This window comes from Orycteropus afer, unplaced genomic scaffold (genome assembly GCF_000298275.1).
Source record: "Orycteropus afer afer isolate SDZICR_OR568_19922 unplaced genomic scaffold, OryAfe1.0 scaffold00070, whole genome shotgun sequence".
Lineage (NCBI taxonomy): Eukaryota > Metazoa > Chordata > Mammalia > Tubulidentata > Orycteropodidae > Orycteropus > Orycteropus afer.
The window spans coordinates 3,274,550-3,295,047 of NW_006921657.1; the positions used below are offsets into that span (position 1 = coordinate 3,274,550).

The following is a 20,498-nucleotide window of genomic DNA, read 5'->3' on the forward strand; positions in this document are numbered from 1 at the left end:
TTAGTCCACTTCTATATCCTTCCCTTCAAGGCTCAGGGGTCCAGGATTATCTTCTGTGTCTGTGTTAATTGGTTTCCCTTTTCTTTGTTGAAGAGGTTCTGTGCAGTCTTTCTGCCTAGTCCGCCATCTTGCCGGAACCTTCCCTACCGAAACTTATTATTCTTTCCTATTAAATATTTATCTTCTTAAATTCTACTTATACCAGCTTTCTTTTGCTAGAATTTGCCTGGTAAAACTTTTCCCATTCCTTTATTTTCAACACTTCGGTGTGATTATGTTTTGGTATGTTTCTTTGAATAGTAGAGCTGGATTTTTAAAAATCAATTTCAGAGTTTCTGTCTTTGAATAGGTAAAGTTTACTGCTTACAATTATTGTAATATTGTGCAATGTTTGGATTTATTTCTACCATTTATTTTATTTTCTATTTTTACTGCTTTTCCTTGTTTTTCTCTTTTCTTTCTCTTGCACTGTTCTTATTCCCCGTCAGTTAGGAAGCTATTATATTTATATTCGATTAGTGGTAATACTTAAACCTTAGCATTTTTGTCTCACTCTCTTATTCTTCTAATGAAGTCTAAAGTGTTTCAAGGCTACCCTTCACTAAAAAAGAATAGGAACTTTAATTTACTTGACTTCCCATTGAGCATCTTCCATGTTACTTTTATCTTCTGTTTACTATTATTTAAAAACACCTAAAGCATTATTTTTATTTATATTCATTATTTAGATTTATCCATGTGCTTTACCAATATTACCATATACCACTTTGCTCATTGTTGCTTCTTGCCTCCCATTCCTTTCTCTGGTTTTATTTTTCTTCTTGCTGCAATCTACTCTTTACCAGTTCTTTCAATTAGTGCCTATGGATGAAAATTTTTTATTCTGTAGATGTTTGAAAATGTCTTTATTTTACTCTCACTATTGAATGATAGGGGAGCTCTGGTAGCATAGTGCCTAAGGCATTTGACTGCTCACCAGAAGGGTGGTGGTTTAAACCCATCAGACACTCCTTGGAAGGAAGGTTGGGCAATCTACTGCCTCGGAAACCCAAAGAGGGGTCGCTATGAGTTGGGTCTGACTCAACAGCACATAACAACAACAACTGAATGATAGGAGTCCCTAGAAGGTGCAAATGGTTAGCACACTCAGCTGCTAACTAAAAGGTTGCAGGTTTGAGGCCACCCAAAGGAGCCTCAGAAGAAAGGCCTGGTGATCTGAAAAATCAGCCATTGAAAACCTTACAGAACACAGTTCTACTCTTGACACACATGGTTGCCATGAATCAGAATCTATTTGATGGCTAATAGTTTGGTGTTTTGTTTGATTGAATGATAGTATATGTGGACACTTATTTTTTTCTTAGCAGTTTGAAATATACTACTATTATCATCTGTCATCAATTATTAATGAGTAATCTGTTGTTAGTTTGATTTTCTTTTCATTACATGTAATCTGTCTTTTGTAATTGTTGTCTTAGGTGCTGTCAAGTTGATTTTTGATTCACAGTGACCCCACATGAAGAACGGAACTGCTCCATATGACTTTGTAGGCTGTAATCTTTATGAGAGCAGATCCTTATCCCATGGAACCATTGGGTTTGAATAGCCAACCCTTAGGTTAGTAGCTAAGTGCTTAACATCGCACCACCTGGGCTCCTCTCTTTTATAACAGTTCATAACATCTTTTACTGTGGTAAAATGTATATAACAAAAAGTTTGCCATCTTAATTTTTAAGTGTATAATTCTGTGACATTAATTACATTGACTGTGTTGTGCTGCCATCATCACTATCCCTTTCAAATATTTCGTATCACCTCAAATAGAAACTCAGCACACCTTCAGTAACAACTCTGATTCCCACTTTCCCCAGCCCCAGGTAACCACTGATAAACTGTTGTCTCGATGCAGCTGCCTATTCTAGGTATTTCATACAAGTGCAATCATACAATAATTTATCTTTTTGTGCCTGACATTTCACTCAGCACAATGTTTTCAAGGTTCATCCATGTAGCGGCATGTAACAAGACTTCATTTCTCTTTCTGGCTGAATATTCCATTTTATGTATGCAGCACTTTTTTTTTTTTTACCCATTCACCTATTGATGGATATAATAGCTTTTAACATTTTTCTCTTTATCCTCGATTTTTGGCTGTTTTTCTGGAATATATCTAGGTGTTTTTTGAAATTCTTTGTTCCCTCCTTTACTTGATATACTTTTTTAGCACAAAGAATTGTCTTTTATTTTACCTTTTTAAAAAAAGTGATTATTTCCTTGAATACTGCTTCTTCCCCATTCTCTTTCTAAAACATCTGTTAGACATATTTCATACGTTTTAATCCATCCTGCATGTCTTCTAACTGCTCTTCAAATTTTCAGTGTCCAGGTGATTTCCTCATTGCTATACTGGATCACTACTATTCTCTTTCATTGAGTCCATTTACCTTTTCTATTGAGATATATATTTCAAATATTATTATTTCTTAAGATTTTAAACTGGTTCTTTGTATCTATCTATATGTTCTTAAAATTAAAATGTCCACCTGTTTTGTTTAAAAATCCACAATAATTTTAATGGATGCTATTTTGTCCTTTATATCCTTGAGGATTTTAAATTTTCAATCAACTTTATTGATATAATTTACATACAATAAATATATTCACCCAAGTAACTATCCTTCTCCTTCCAGATATAGAACACCTCCATCAACCCAGAATGTTCCCTCATGCTTCTTTCCAATCAAAGTCCTCCCAAGTCTTCTATACCAGGAAACCACTTATCTGGTTTCTATCACAATAAATTCATTGTATCTGTTCTGTCATAGGAGCTCTGCTAGTGTAGTGCCTAAGGCACTTGACTGCTAACCAGAGGGCTGGTGGTTCAAACCCACAAGCCACTCCTCGGAAGAAAGGTTGGGCAATCTACTTCCGTAGTGATACTGCCTCAGAAACCCAAGGAGGGGTCGCTATAAGTCGGGTCCGACTCAACAGCACATCACAACAACAGAACGTCATATAAATACAATCGTGCAGGATGTACTTTTTATTTGGCTTCCACCACTCACAGAATATTTTTGAAATTCATCCATGTAGGTATTTCATTGTAAGAATATGTCACAACTTGTTTACCCATTCGCCTGTTGAGGAGCATTTGTGTAATTTCCAGTATTTGGTTATTATCAATAAAGCTGTTATAAACACTTAAGTATAAGGTTTTTTTTGGACATTTTTTGGACATTTTCTCTTGGATAAATACCTGGCAGTGGAATTGCTGAGTCATATAATATGTTTAATGCACAAAAAATTACTATTTTCCAGAGTGGACATACAATTTAGTACTCTCACGGTGAGTATTAAATATGTTCCACATCCTTACCAGTGCTAGGTACTATCAGTCTTTTCAGTTTTAGTAATTCTTATAGACGTGAGGTGATATATCAAAATGGTTTTAACCCTGATGGTTAATGATGTTGCGCATGTTTCTATATACAGCTTAGCCATTCATATGTCTTCTTTCATGGAGTATCTGTTCAGGCTTTTACCCATTTATCCAATTGGTTTATTTGTTTTCTTAATATTGTGTTTCAAGAGTTCTTTGTATAGTCTGGATACAAGTCCTTTGTCAGATGTTGTTGTTGTTATGTGCCATCGAATTGGACCCAGCTCACAGCGACCCCTCATTGGGTTTCTGAGGAAGTATAACCATGGAAGTAGATTGCCTCATCTTCCTTCCAAGGAGTGGCTGGTGGGTTTGAACTGCCAGCCTTCTGGTTAGCAGTCAAGTGTCTTAGGCACTAAGCTTACCAGAGCTCCTTGTCAGATACATATGCTATGAATATTTTTTCCCAAATCTGTGGCTTTTCATTTTCTTAAATGGTGTTTCTGAGTGCAGCAGATCTTAATTTTGAAATGAAAGGAGACCTGAATATTTTTTTTTATAGCTCATTCCTTTGGTGGTGCCAAATGAATGAACTCTTTGCTTATTCGAGGTTTTGAAAATTTTTGTATACATTATCTTCTAAAAATTTATAGCTTTAGCTCTTATATTTAGGTTTATAATTCATTCTGAGTAAGTTTTTATAAGGTTCTAGATTAATCTTTTTGCATATGGCTATACAATTGTCTCAGCAATATTTGTTTAAAAAAAGATCTTTTCCCTATTGAATTGGCTTGGGGCCTTTGTTATTTGTCATTTCTGTTTCATGGATCTGTATGCCGTCCTTTATGTCAGTATCACACTGTTTTGATTACTGTAGCATTAAGTTTTGAAATGGGGTAGCCTAAGTTTCTTAGCTCTGTTCTTTTTCAAACTGTTTTACTAATATGGGTCCTTTGCAATTCCATTTTAGGATAAGCTGATCAATTTCTACAAAAAGAACGAAGTCTGCTGAGATTTTGCTATGGAATGCATTAAACCATACAAAAAACCAAGCTCACTGCCATTGGATTGGATCCAACTCATAGCGACCCTTCCTTGGGTTTTTGAGGCAGTATCACTGTGGAAGCAGATTGTCTAATCTTCCTTCCGAGGAGAGGCTGGTGGGTTTGAACTGCCAGTCTTCTGGTTAGCAGTCAAATGCCTAGGCACTACACCATCAGATCTACCAGGAATGCATTAAGCATATAGATCAATTTGGGGAATGTTCTGGTTACCTAGTGCCACTCTGATAAGAATATACCATAAATGGAATAGCTTAAACAAACAGGAGTTTATTCTCTAACAGTTTGGAGGCTTTATGTCTGAGTTCAAAGTGCTAGGGACTTTAAGCCCAAGGTGAAAGCCCCTCAACCTTGGGCTTCAGCTCTGCCTCCTGCTCCCAGCCCACTGAAGCTACAGGCTTTTCTTCACTCAGACAGCTGCTAGCTGCTGAGACTGACAAGCCCAAGGCTGACAAATAAAAACGCATGGTCCCGATGTTATCAAACCACACGGCAGGCCATTAATTCAAGTCTGTTGAAAGTCCCAAGGTCAGCAGAACATGGCAGGCTGCTGAACAGTGACACAGCTACATGCAAGCAAGGTTCAAGCATGCCATAAGCTAGAGACCGTTCCCCAAGACTTCTTCTTACGTACTGGGAGCAGACCACATCCCCAAGGCAGCTACTCAGCTGCTCACAGTGGATTCCACCATGGACTTGATTACCAGTGTCATCACGGGGAATACTACATCCAGCTGCCCAGCCACTCAACCAGGCCCAGCCAAGCTGACACACAAACTTAACTACCACAGAGAAAATTGCCATTTTAATAATATGCAGTCTTTCAATCCATGAATACAGTAGGTCCCTTTATTTAGATTTTCCTTAATTTCTCTCAGCAGTGTTTTATAATTTTCAGTGTATAAATCTTGCATATTTTTGTTCTACTGTGAATTGAACTGAACTTTCAAATGGTCCACTGCTTATGTACAGAAATTGCTTTTTTATTTAGATATAATTCACATACCATAACAATCTTTCTATAGTGCACAATTTTAAGTTTTTAATATATTCACAAATTTGTGCAACCATCACCACTATCTCATTCTAGAACATTTCATCAAGTGTTTAACCACCTACACATTCCTGGGATAAATCCCATTTGGTCATGGTAAATAATCCCATTCTGTTGCTGGATTTGTTTTGCTGATAATTTAAAGTTTTATATCTATGTTTAAGAGAGATACTGGTTTGTAGTTTTGTCATGTCTTCGTTTGACTTTGGTATCAGAGTAATACTAGCCTCACAGAATCAGTTGGGAACTATTCCTCACTCCCTATTTTCTGAAAAAGTTTGTGAAGGATTTTGGTTATTATTTCTAATTCTTTTTTTTTTTTTTTTAATTGTGATTTGGGTGAAAGTTTACAGAGCAAATTCACTTTCCATACGGCAGTTCACATAAACTTTGTCTCAAAGGCATTGACCACAATTTACCCCAATGCAACAGATTCCCTCCCACTTCCTCCCAATAGTTACCCCTTCCCTGTGTCCATCCCCCCATGCACTCCTGCCCCAAGCTGTTTCCCTGTGCATAAATAGCCTTTCTTTCTCCTATGATTGTTCTCTCTGAGGAGTGTACCTACCTAGTGTAAATGTTCAGCTCATATGCCTGTCTTTTGCTTGGCTGGAAGCCACAGGACTGGGTTCAATTCCAGACATGAAGGGCAGCTAGGGGCCATAGTCTCAGTGGTTCCATCAGACCCTATGAGACCAGCAAACCTGGCCCCCCACCTTTTTTTTTCCCAAATGATTTTGAGTTTTGTTTCACATTGTTCTCCCTCTCTATCCAGGATCTCTTACATAGATCTCCCTCTGAGTGGTTGACAGTGGTAGCCAGGCACCATCTAGTTCTTCTGGTCTCATAGTAATATAGGCTGCGGGTCACATGGTATACCAATCACTAGGACTAACTGTTTCCATGAATCTTTGGTTGTCTTCATTCTTCTTTGCTCTGGACAAGGAGAGACCCATCACTGCATCTAGATGGCTGCTTGCAAGCTTTTAAGATCCCAGGTGCTACTCCCCAAAGTAGGAGGTGGAAAAATGTTTTGTGTAGTATGTTAGGCCAATTGAGCTTGATGTCCCCTGTGACTATGGCCCCAAGCCCACCTGTTCAACTACTCAGTCCCTCTGGGTAGCTGGCTGTGACCAAGAAGTGACTACAACCTTGTCCCTTGTTAGCTCTACTATACACCTGGGAATTCTTACAGATCATACAAACATGGTCTTGGGTACACTCCCTGCTTCATAGACATACCTACTAGTTCAGCCTGTCCACCCATCTATCTACCCGTATACCCAGGTATGCCTTCACTGACAATGCAGCACTATATGCGCAAAAGGGTTCATCTTTGTTGTCTGTACCTCCCATGTACCTCTCTCTTACTATTTCTTCTTTAAATATTTATGTGTATAAAAAAATACAGTTTATTTTTGTTTATTGCCCTTGTGTCCTGTGGCCTTGTTAAATTCATTAATTAGTTCTAATAGTGTTTTTGGGGGATCCTTTAGGATTTTTTACACAGAAAATTCTTTTCTTATGATATCCTTATCCAGCTTTATTATCAGGGTAACACTGATTCTGAATGAGCTGCAAAGTGTTCCTCTTCCATTCTCTCAGTTTGTGAAAGATTATTATTATGTCTTCTTTAAATATTAAATAGAAAAATAAATCAATAAATAGTTGCTAGAATTTACCAGTGAAGCTATCTGCATTACTTTCCAAAGGCAAAACTTTGGTGGCTCAAAACATAAATTTATTCTCTCAGCTTTAGAGACCAGAAGTCTGAAATCAAGGTGTCAGCAGGGACCACACTCCCTCTGGAGGCCTAGGGGAGAGTATGTTCTTTGCTTCTTCCAACTTCTGGTACTTCTGACATGTCCTGACTGGTGGCTGAATCACTCCATTCTCTGCAATGTAGCCAAGAGTTAGGACATGTCAACCATTTGTGTCTTTATATTTAGAATGCATCTCTGGTATATGGTATATAGTATATAGTTGGGACTTTTTTTTTTAAGCTACTCTGACAATCTCTGCTTTTAATTAGGGTGTTTATTTCACTTATATTTAATGAAATTATCAACATGGCTATGCTGTAATCTAGCATCTTGTGATTTCTTTTCCATGTGTCTCTTCCTGGTATGTGCTTTTTTTGTGGGTGGGGCGCTCTTGCTCCTTTCACATCTTATTTTGGGTTAATCAAAATGTTTGCTAGTATTCCATTTTATAGCTAATTCTCCTTTTAAATTTTTCAGTGCTTGCTCTAGGGCTAATAATATGCATCCTTAACCTACCAAAGTCTATTTAGTTAATATTTTAGCACTTTGTACCTCTCTCTTCACACCTGATCCTTTACAAACATAATAACCTTATAAAAATATAACTCTATTTACAGTTACTCAGCCTTTGAGTAACTTTAAGTCTCAACTTTTAGAGCTACGTATATGATATACTTAATCTTACACTGTATTATTTTTTAATCAGTCAGTTGTTACTCCTTAAAGAAATCACAATAAAAATATACACTTTCATGTTTGTATTTTATTTATTTACAATTTCTAGTGCTCGTTTCTCTCTGATCCTATAGATTCCAATTGCCTTAAATTCCAATTGCTACATCCTCAGCACAGTGAGATCACCATGCTCTGCTTGGACATTAGATCACTAGTCCATAGCCAAGAAACTATTTCCAGTTAAAGAACCAGGGCAAACAGAGGCTTACCTTATGAGTTTTTCTCTTAGGGATTGCAGATACATGCTGCTTATAAACTAATACCTGAAAAGAGTTACCAGCATGGGGTTTCGAAGCCAAGAGAGAATAAGGAGGACATCCATGTGTGAGAACCTCTAGGCACATGAAATTCGAACCCAAGTAAGGTAAGGAAGATATTCATGTAGGAGGGCAGCCTGGCATGTGGTGGGAGCCCAAGAGGGGTGAGGAGAGTCTCTATGTGGTTTCTGTGACCTTAAGCAGTGTGAGAGAGGTGTTCTAGTTACTTTGGCAGTGTAATAAATTATGTAATAAATTACTCCAACACTCAATGGCTAAAAACAGCAGTAATCTTTTATTATCTCTCAGGGTTTGTATGGGTCAGGTATTTGTATAGATCACAGCAGGAATTACTTGCCTCTGCTTCACAATGGCTGGGACCTCAGTGGAAAGACTTAAAAGCTAGGAGCTGATATCAGCAGAATGCTCATTCACTCACATATCTGGCAGCTGATGCTGTCAGTTGGGAGCTTCAATTTCTCTCCACTTGTGGTCTCTTTTCCATGTGGTCTAGACTTCCTCAAAACATGGTGGCTGGATTTCAATGGAAAGCATACAGAGATATAGAGAGAAAGAGCCAGGCAGAAGATGCATTGCCTTTCATGACCTAACGGAGGAAGTCATACAGTATCTTTTTCACCACATCCTACTGACTGAGGCAGTTAAAAGGTCCACCAGGTTCCAGGAGAAAGAACACAGACTCTGCTTCTCAATAGAGAAGTATCACTATCTTACAAGAAAAGCTTGTGGGATGGGATATATATTGGCATGGCTTTTAAAAATACAACCCACCACAGTAGGTTCTTGTATGGGGGAGCAGCAGCACAAGTAAGATAAGGAAGATGCACATATGGGAGGGCAGACAGCTTCTAATGTTGGAGCCAAAATGAGAAGGCTACCATGATGAGGAAGAGGCAGCCTCTCACATGGTGACAGAGTCTAAGCAGGGTGCGGAAGGTCCTCATATGGGAGTCAGGCCAGCATGAGATGTCTGAGTCTGAGTAGGATGAAGAACACATTCGATGAGCAGTAGGGAAGGCAATGGCCAGTGTTTGTTATTTAAGCCTCAGTAGAGTGAGAAGTGCATTTGCAGAGGGGAAAAGCCAGGCAATAGTGGTAGATTAGTTACATTCAGGAGGATTAATTAAGTAAGTAAATACATTAAGGATAATGGGAATCTTATTCACTATCAGAGAAATGAGTTACAAATACGAAATAGGATAAAAGTAGAGTCAACCCTGTCATGTCAGACTGCAACATGTCGTTGTTGTTGTTATGTGCCATCGAGTCGGCCCCGACTCATAGCGACCCCTCCTTGGGTTTCCAAGGCAGTATCACTACAGAAGTAGGATTGCCCAACCTTCCTTCCGAGGAGTGGCTGGTGGGTTTGAACCGCCAGCCTTCTGGTTAGCAGTCAAGTGCTTTAGCCACTATGCTACCAGAGACTGCAACATAAGAAATACATATATATTTCTTAGTTCTGCCCACTGAGATATCCTTGGCACCACTGACACCAGAAAAGTAATGAACACACTTAGTACCCAAATCTTGGTTTCTGTGCTAGTTAAGGTTATATATCAACTTGGCTGGGTCTGGTTTTGAGCAGCTGGGCAGCTGGTTGTAGTTCCCCATGATGACACTGACAGTCAACTCTATGGTGAAATCTGCCACCAGCAGCTGAGTAGCTGCTTTAGGGATGTGGTCTGCTTCCAGTATATAAGGAGAAGCTCTGGGAATGGTCTGCAGCTTTTTGGCATGCTTGGACCATGCATGTAAACTAGTCTTCATTCAGCAGCCTGCCATGCCCTGCTGATCTTAGGACTTTCCTGGACTTGAAAGTAGCCTGCCATGTGGTTTGATAATCTTGGGATTGTGCTTTTTAATTGTCGCCCTTGGGTTTGCGAGCCTCAGCAGCCAGCAGCTGTCTGAGTTATGAAAAGCCTCCAGCTTCAGTGGGCTGGGAGCAAGAGGCAGAGCTGAACCCTAAGATAAAGGCACTTTCACCCAGCATGCACCTGGAGCTTGGCACTTTGACTTGAATTTCTTGCCTCTTAAACTGTAAGAAAATAAACTTCTATTTGTTAAAGCCCCTCATCTGTGGTATTTCCTGTTAGAGTGGCACAAGAGGTAACCAAAAAGTTTCTCCACTAAAAGAAACTAGGGCTCTTTGAAGGGACCAAGGCAAGGAAAATACAAAATAAGCCTGAAATAACTTTGTGCCAGAGTAAGGAAGTGTTTAAAGAAGGATGAAAACATGTCAAAATGATTAGAAGCCTGCTTGGAAGAGCTTCCAGTGGCCAAATGTGGGATAATTAGAGCATCAAAATAAATAATAATAGTGGATTATAATCCAATGAATAAAATTGGAATCCATGAGTCCACACTGATATAAAGAAACAAATAAATGGAAACTTTGATGAGGAACAGGATACTGAGATAATCTCAAAGTGCTTCCCTATAAAATATGTTCTAAATTCAAAGGAAAACAGAATGATTAAGGTGGAAGACACCCCCTTAACCGATTACAGTGAACATCATAAATAACAGGATAAATCAAAAATGTGTGCCACCTGATAGAATGCAATGAAAAAAACAAGTTCATATCTGTGATATTACACACTTAAGAATGGTTCCAGATTGAAGGAGACTAAAGAGATAAAATAATATGAAATGAAGTTTTGCTATAAAGGATATTATTGGGACAACTGCTGACACTTGAAGGGGGTCTGAGGATTAGATGATAGTAATCTTTCAGTTTTGATTTCCTGACTTTGATGGTTGCTTTCTAGTTATGTAAGAGAATGTGTTTATTTGCAGGAAACACTAAAATATTTGGTGTAAGGGGTATCATATTGGTAATTTATTCTCAAATGGTAAAGGAAAAGTAAGTCTTTACTGTATTTGCAGCTTTTCTATAAGCTTAAGATTGTTTCAAAATTTAAAAAATTGACTACATTTATGCAGCAATTTGCATCTTTGGTCTCAAAACTGGAATTTCATTAATTAGAGATAAACCTTAGAAACAAAATAGTGCATTTCAAAGGAATTATCTACTCTGACATAGATGTGACTATATCTGCAATTAAATGTTTATTTAATACAAGGAAAAGATCTACAATATTTATAGACTCACAAGAAACCGTGAAAAAAAAATTCATAATCCTGGCAATAAATGTAAAAAAAAAAAAAAAAAAAAACTATTCCTCGAAAAGTTAACTACAGATTTACTATAACCCAGCAGTTCCATTCCTAGGTACACGTACAAGAGAAAAGAAAAATATGCCCACAGAAAATATTACACACAAATGTTCACAGCAGCATTATCCATAATAGCCAATGTGGAAACAACCCACATGTTCATCAACTGATGAGATGATAAACGAAATGTACTACATCTGTACAATGAAATCATATTTGGCCATAAATAGGAAATAAGTACTGACACATTCTATATGGATGAACCTAGAAAACATTATGCTGAGTGAAAGAAACCAAGCACATTTTAAAGGAAGTAACACATCAGTGGTGGAGGGGCTGCAGATTAATGGACCAGGCATAGCAAAAGGAGTAGACGCAATGCCCAGATCCATATTAACCTGAAATTATTTAAGTCAAGCTCTAACATTTCTAAGGCTCAATGACTATATCCATAAAACAAATACTGAAAGAAGGTAAAGACTGATGTTTCTTTATAACTATTATAGAAAGTGGTAATTTTAAGTACTAAAATGTTTAGAAACAATGCAAGAGAGTTAAGGAATGAAATATACCGACAAAACTGGCAAATCATAACATCAGAATGGTCTCCCAAGGACTCCATCAGATTGATAGCATACAACTCACACCATATCCCCAGGAGAAGTCCGAGCTGCCTTCAGTAGAGATCCCTGTGCCTGTATAACTCGGAAAAGCAGACCTTGAATTTCCAGTGTCGGCTGATGTAAAAGGTGATTCTTGTGTGATGTCAGACTCACTAAAGACATAATTGGAAGGAGAGAAAACAGAAAAATTCTCATATTTCCTAAAATAACTGCAGAATTAACTAATACAGCAATTTATCAGATGATAATGTGTGTACTAATACATCCACAGAAGCAAAAAGAAGCAAAGTACTTGAAATCTAAACATCATGAAGTCTACCTAATTCCTATAGAATTGATGGCAGCTATCCTAAAAAAAGAGCTCTAGTGGCACTATGGTTAAAACACTGGGCTGCTAATCAAAAGATTGGTGGTGGAACCCACCACTGCTCCATGGGAGAAAGATGAGGCAGTCTGATCCTGTAAAGACGTACAGCCCTGGAAACACTATGGGGCAGCTCTACTCTGTCCTATAGGGTCACTATGAGTTGGAAACTCCATGGGGTAGTTCTACACTATCCTATAAGGTCTCTGAGTTGAAAATGAGTTAATGGCAGTGGGTTTGGTTTTGGTTATTCTAAGTAAGTCTAGTAATAGCTTACAATGAATACTTTAACATACTACCTATAGCGATACTCTTATTTTTCAAATCGTATGTGATTTGGGTGAAAGTTTACAGAGCAAATTCATGTTCCATACAGTTCACATACACTTTGTCTCATGACACTGACTGTAATCTCCCACAATGCAACAGCTCTCCTCCTACTTCCTCCCCATAGCCACCTCTTCCCTGTGTCCTTCATTCCCATGCACTCTTGGGTCCCCCCCCACAGCTATTTCCCTGTGCATACACAACCCTTCTATTCTCCCATGACTGATCTCTCCAAGGACTGTATCTGTCTAATGTAAATGGTCAGCTCATATGCCTGTCCTTTGTTTGGCTGGAAGCCAGAGGAGTGGGTTCAATTCCAGACCTGAAGGGCAGCTAGGGGCCATAGTCTTGGGGGTTTCACCAGGCTCTAGCAGACCAGCAAACCTGGTCCCTTTTTTTTTTTTTTTGGTCATGATTTTGAGTTTTGTTCCACATTGTTCTCCCACTCTATCCAGGATCTCCTACATAGATCCCCCTCCAAGTGGCTATAACCATATTCTTGACAACTACCACATTTTTATTTCTATGCAAAAAATGTGTGTGTGTTTTTTTTCCCAAGAACACCCTCCCAAGGTATTTCTGTAAACATGCTATGCTAATTAGCAAGTTATGCTAATTAGCAAAAACACCTTAGGGAACAGGAAGTAGTTGGCAAAAACACATAATGTGCTATTTGTGTAAAAATATGGTACAGACATTTCAGAAATGCTAATAGTACTATCGAAACTTGTATGGCATTTGTACAATTTACTAAACATTTTCACAGATATTATTTCATTTGATCATTGCAACAACCTGTTAGTGCAGAATGATCCTTGCAACAACTTGGTAATGTAGAACTCAATTAACCCCATTTTAAAAACAAAGATTCTGAGGTTTAGTTCCAGGTTTGAAACCCAGATTTATGATTCTAAAGTTTTACTATAATATCATATTGCTTTCCAGAGGCCTCTTTGAAGTTACAATCTCCTCTGTACTATTTCTTAAAATAGTAATAGCAGATAATATTTACTCAAAGTTTATTGAATTCCAGCATTGTGCCAAGTTGTATGTATTTCATTATTTTTCAGTTGCATATACTTTAAAAGGAGCTCTGGTGGCATAGTGCCTAAGGCATTTGACTGCTAACCAGAAGGCTGGCAGTTCAAACCCACTAGCCATTCCTCGGAAGGAAGATTAGGCAATCTACTTCTGAAGTGATACCACCTCGGAAACTCAAGGAGGAGTCGCTATGGGTCAGATCTGACTCGATGGCATTGAGTTTGGTTTTTTGCTTTTATATACTTAAAAAAAAAACACAAAAAACCCACTGCCATCAAGTCAATTCTGACTCATAGCAGCTCTACAGGATAGTACAGAACTGCCCTATAGGGTTTCTAAGGCTGTAAATTTTTATGGAAGCAGATTGCCTCATCTTTCTCCCATGGAGCAGCTGATGGGTTTGAATTGCTGACCTTTTGGTTAGCAGCCCGATGCTTTAACCACAGAGCTGCCAGAGCTCCTTGTATATGTTTTATCTCATTTACGTTCACAATACCCTATAACAGATAACATTATCAAGGGAAGGACCATATTTTTTACAAACAATGTACACATTATATGTTTTTTTTGCCAATGTGTACCCCCTCATATTATTTTCATAAGCACACTATGCCAATTATTTTTTTTACATGTTGCCGACTGCAATTGACATTAAGAAGACATAATTAAACTATGAAATAATTAGACCTAACAAAATGGCTTCACTTACAATGATCTGATAAGGTTTTCACATTCAACCATTGACCTAATGCACTATAATTATCAACTTTAATAGAAAGAAACACACATTTCAATTGTTTGATTTTCTGATTACCAAGGGACTCTAAAATCTATAGGAGCTCTGGTGGCCTAGTGCCTAAGGCATTTGACTGCAAACCCACCAGCCACTCATTGGAAGGAAGATTAGGCAATCTATTTCCGAAGTGATACTGCCTCGGAAACCCCAGGGGGGTCACTATGAGTCGGATACGACTCGATGGCAGTGAGTTTGGTTTGGTTTTTGAGTTCTAAACTCTATGACTTCTTGACTACGGCTTATATCTTTATTATGCAATTATTATCAAAAGAAGGAGCTCTGGTGGCCAAGTGCCTAAGGCATTTGACTAACCAGAAGGCTGGTGGTTCAAACTCACCAGTCACCCAATGGAAGGAAGACTGGGCAATCTACTTCCGTAAAGATTTACTGCCTTGGAAACCCAATGGGGGTCACTATGAGTCGGAATTGGCTCAATGGCAGTGAGTTTGGTTTTGGTTTATTATCAAAAGTAACATTTTTGGCCTATTTGTATATATATATAAGCAGGAGATGAAAGAATAACCAGAATGAAATGATTTACCTATAATATGGGAGGATGGGTAAATAAAGTTGAAATTCACTTCTGGAAATGTCATGAGACGTGTGAAATACATGCATGAGTGTGCTATCTCAGAACTGTTTTACTTAATTTCATTTCTGCATGTTATATGTGTGGACATGTTATTTACATAGGTGCATTATTTGTGGAAAAAGATATGGCAACTTCTCCATTATTTTCAGCTAAATAAGTGGCAGAACCAGGATTAAAAATATGATGTCAGACTTCTCCTGAGTCTATGCTTTTAACTACTTCATAATATTGCTTCTCAAAAGTTATGAAAATAAATATGATATTATTGCCATGAGCTATCCTAGAATGAAAGCCCAATAGTACTGGAAATATGTGATAAAAATCCTTATTTCATTTGTACAGTCTTAAGCTAAAAACTTTAATAGCAATACTAAAGTAAAAAGCAAACTTCTACTATTAGCAAGAGCAGTAGGCAAACAAATACACTGTTACTACCTTTGGGAACTTGTGTCTTTTTCATGGCTGCCATTGGTGGAGGAAATTTCATCTAGTCGCTCTGGGAGGGGATGATGATTAAGAGCATATTGTGTTATTCCTTTTCTGTGAAACAAAAAACAAAGTTATACTTCCTGCAAAGAAAATATATATACTTTTCATTAACTTGATCTAGAAGTTAGTCACCTACTTCCCTTCCTGCTGCTCTAAAACTGCACCGTCCAATAGAGTAGCCATCAGCCATTAAAATGAGGCTAGTCAGAATTGAGATGTACAAACTTTAAATGTAAAACATACTGGTTTTCAAAATCTTAGTAGGAAAAGAAGTATAATACCTTATTAATTCTGTCTATGTCCAGTCATCTTTTGAGCCTAGGGGGTACCATGGAACAATTCCTGTTGTTTGCTGTGAAGAATTATATGGCTTTAATTTGCCAACACTTTGTGAGAATCACATGTGTATCACTCAACTGGAAGAGATGGATGTAATCTCTGTAGATGGGTTGATGCTACTGGTTGGGGAAAAAGCAAATAAAGAAGATTGATGAAGTGTATATATTAAAATTTTTATAATTGTTGAGTATAGATGACAGGAATATGGGGGTTCAATGCAATATTCTCTATGATTACTTATGTTTGAAGGCGCTCTGGTGGAGTACTGCCTAAGGCATTTGACTGCTAATCAGAAGGCTGGTGGTTCAAACCCAAAAGCCACTCCTTGGAAGGAAGACTGGACGATCTACTTCTGTAGTGATACCACTTTGGAAACCCAAGGAGGGGCTGCTATGAGTCAGATCCGACTCGATGGCAGTGAGTACTTATGTTTGAAATTTTTCATTAAAAATGTTAAGCTATATGCTGAAATTCATTTTTTCCAAACGCTTTTAACATCTATAATCTTTTACTGTTAGGGAGAAAACTACAGTGACTGCTATAAAACAGATCATCATTATAATATCTAAAACAAAAATTTCTTTTAATTTACTCTCATTTAGATGCACTTTGTCTTCATTATCTGTGGCAGTGGGTTTGGGTTTATCTACATTATTCTGACTCATCCAGAGAGGTATATTTGGGGAAAGTTAATTTTTTGGGAATATCAAGTCAATGACAAAGAACAAGAAACAGAACTATGCTATGTCAGTAATTCTGGCCCAGTAAATGCCTATTACCATTTCTTTTTCCACCTAAGAATTTATTTTACTCTCAGAATAGTCAAAATGAATTATAAGAACGGACTTTTTTTTAGCTAAGCCTTATTTACTCTATTGGGAATTACTTTTCCTTCATTCCTAAAGACTTATTATTTGAATTGCTACTGCATACATATCTTATTTCTTAGTAAATAATAAGGAGCTCTGGTGGCATAGTGCCTAAGGCATCTGACTGCTAACCAGAAGTCTGGCAGTTCAAACCCACCAGCCACTCCTCAGAAGGAAGGTTGGGCAATCTACTTCCGCAGAGATACTGCTTCGGAAACCCAAGGAGGGAGCACTATGAGTTGGATGCAACTCAATGGCAGTGATTTTTTTTTTCTAAATATCAAGCTTCTGGAAGGCAAGGAGGGATCTCATCTTAGAGTATCTTTGTTTACAACTGTATCTAGTGTAGGTGGAAAAGGATGAGAATGACCATTTATTAAGGACCTACACTGTGCCATCACTTTATATAGATTTTCCTATGAAGTAGGTATTACTCCTGTGTTACAGAAATGTAGGCTTGGAGATTTAGTAATTTGCCCAAAAGCCACAGAGCTAGAACACAGCCTAACCAGAAGCCAGGTGTGACTCAAAGTACCATGCTTATGATTACTATGTATACTTAGTATTTAATTAATAAATGTATTATTTAGCTCAGTGAAGAAACAAACAAACAAAAAATGGATTTAGAGTTAAAAAGCCTAAGTTTAGATCCTAACTCTACTGGGTATATAACCATGATTAAGGTACTGCTATAACAGAAACACCAAAAGCAGGCAGCTTTAACAAACAAATTTACTTTCTCACAGTTTAGGAGACTGGCAGTCCACATTCCAGGTGTTGACTCTAGAAAGCAGCTTTCTCTCTCGGCTCTGGAAGAAGGTCCGTGTCTCTTTTGAGCTTCTGCTCCTGGGCAATCTTCATGTGGCTTGGCATGTCTCTTCCCTTAGCTCTTGTTGTTGTTGTTATTTGCCGTCGAGTTGGCCCCAACTCATAGCAACCCCTCCTTGGGTTTCCGAGGCAGTATCACTATGGAAGTAGGATTGCCCAACCTTCCTTCGGAGGACTGCCTGGTGGATTTGAACCGCCAGCCTTCTGGTTAGCAGTCAAGTGCCTTAGGCACTATGCTACCAGAGCTCCCAAGGCAGGATTAGAGGTTCCAGCCACTGTGTCAAACCATCTCATTGAAGGTCTTCCCCTTTTTCTCTGACCCTCCACTTTACCAAGCATGATATTCTTCTCCAGGGATTGGTCCTTTCCAACCACATGACCAAAGAAGGTGCGATGAAGTATGGTCATTCTCACTTCTAAGGAACATTCCAGCTGCACTTTTTCCAGGATAGATTTGTTGGTTCTTTTGGCAGTCTTGGTATTTTCAGTATTTTTGGTCAATACTACAATTCAAAGGCATCAATTCTTCTTTGGTCTTCCTTATTCACTGAACAGCTTTCACATGCATATGAGGCAACTGGAAATACCATGGCTTAGGTTAGGCACACCTTAGTCTTCAAAGTGACATCTTTGCTCTACAACATTTTAAAGAGGTCTCTTTCAGCAGACGGGATCAGTGTGATATGAACTCTGATATCCTGACTGCTGCTTCCACGAGTGTTGACTGTGGATCCAAGCAAAATGAAATCCCTGACTTCAGTCTTTCTCCATTCATCATGATGATGGTTATTGGTCCAGTTTTAAGGATTTTTGTTTTATGCTGAGGTATAATCCACACTGAAGACTGTAATCTATGATCTTCATCAGTAAGTGCTTCAAGTCATCTTCACTCTCAGCAAGCAAGGCTGTGTCATCTGCATATTGTAGGTTGTTAATGAGTCTTCAGCCAATCCTGACACTATATTGTTCTTCATACAGTCAGCTTCTTGGATTATCTATCTGCTCAGCATACAGACTGAATAAAGTATGGTAAAGGATACAACATTGATGTACATGCTTCCTGATTTTAAACCATGTAGTTCCCTTGTTCTGTCGAATGACAATCTCTTGGTTCCTCATGAGCACAATTAAGTGTTCTGGAATTCCCATTCTTCTCAGTGTTATCCACAATTTGTTATGATCCCCACAATCAAATGCCTTTGCATAGTCAATAAAACAGCATCCTACATTGGTAAGTAGCGACTAGGGTCTTAAAAGCTTTCAACAGCCATCTAAGATGCAGCTAATGGTCTCCTAGTGTCAGAGGCGAAGAAGAGTGCAAAAAAACAAGGGCATCTGGAAGCAATCAGCCCTAGGACATGATGGCCCTCGAGACTAGAATTTTCTAACGTAAAGCCTTCCTTCTAACCCTATTGCCACATTATTTTTTTCTCACCATTTCCTCTAGCTTCAAACTAAGTGTGTGATTAAGGAATAAACAAAAGGTTAAAAGACCATCAGGGAAAAAAAAAACAAACGGTAAACATCTTTCTGGTATTCTTTGTTTTCAACCAAGCTCCATCTGACATCAGCAATGATATCCCTTGTTCCATGTCCTCTTCTGAATCCAATTTGCATTTCTAGAAATTCCCTGTTAATATACTGCTGCAATAGTTTTTGAATTATCTTCGGCAAAAATTTACCTGTGTGTGATATTAATGATATTGTTCGATAATTTCCACATTCTGTTGGATCACCTTTCTTTGGAATAGTCACTAATATGGATCTCTTCCAGTTGTTTGGCCAGGTAGCTGTCTTCCAAATTTCCTGCCATAGATGAATAAGTACCTCCAGTGCTGCCTCCACTTGTTGGAACATCTCAACCGGTAGTCCATCAATTCCTGGAGCCTTGTTTTTCACCAATTCCTTCCGTGCAGCTTGGACTTCTTCCTTTTGATACTATTGGTTCTTGATCATATGTTACCTCCTGAAATAACAGAATGTCAATCAATTCTTTGTGATACAGTGACTGTATTCCTTCCATCTTCTTTCAATGCTTCCTGCAATGTTAAATATTTTATCCATAGAATCCTTCAATATTGCAATTCAAGACTTAATTTTTTTCTTCAGTTCTTTCAGCTTGAGAAATGCTAAGCATGTTCTTCCCTTTTGGTTTTCTAATTCCAGGTCTTTGCACATTTCATTACAACACTTTGTCTTCTCCAGGCACCCTTTGAAATCTTTTGTTCAGCTCTTTTATTTCAACATTTCTTCCTTTCACTTTAGCTACTCTCCATTCAGGAGCAAGTTTCAGAGCCTCTTCTGACATGACCTTCGGTCTTTTCTTCCTTTCCTGTCTTTTTAATGACTTTTGCTTTCTTCATGTCTGACGTTTCTGATGTCATCCTACAACTCCTCTGGCCTTTGGTGTGCAAAACAGTAGTTCCTATCTCATATCCTTGTGGAAGGGATTAAAGTGAGGTAATGCATGTAAATAACTTAGTGCGGTGCCTGCCACGATTTTACCGTAGCACTCAGTTATTAATAACTCCTTGAGTTGTCAATGACCATTCACAGGGCATGAGGCACTGTGGAAAGTACAAATGCCATAGGGGACCCAGTTCCAAGAGGGCCAAGTCCTAGGTGTACATAGTACAGGTGACATGTCCTCAGCTGCAGATGAAGTAGAAGGGCCAGCGCAGGGCTGAGAGAAAATGTTTCCATCCCCTCCTTGGGAAAGGAAAGGAGAGAAGGACTGATTGGTCAGGCAGGGGCCCCAGAGACACCGCGGCCCACTTCACCTA

At 38.4% G+C, this 20,498-nt stretch overlaps 1 protein-coding gene across 1 annotated transcript in view; it reads right to left on the bottom strand.

Moving 5' to 3' along the window:
* Positions 1 to 20,498, bottom strand: part of FAM149B1 (family with sequence similarity 149 member B1) — a 107,838-nt gene that overhangs the window by 87,253 nt on the left and 87 nt on the right. Inside the window, exons 2-3 of the mRNA XM_007940621.2 lie at positions 15,626 to 15,730; positions 12,093 to 12,222 (exon numbers count right to left, since the gene is read on the bottom strand). Of these exons, the coding sequence (XP_007938812.1) occupies positions 12,093 to 12,222; positions 15,626 to 15,730 (235 nt within the window). The remainder of the gene's footprint in view (positions 1 to 12,092; positions 12,223 to 15,625; positions 15,731 to 20,498) is intronic.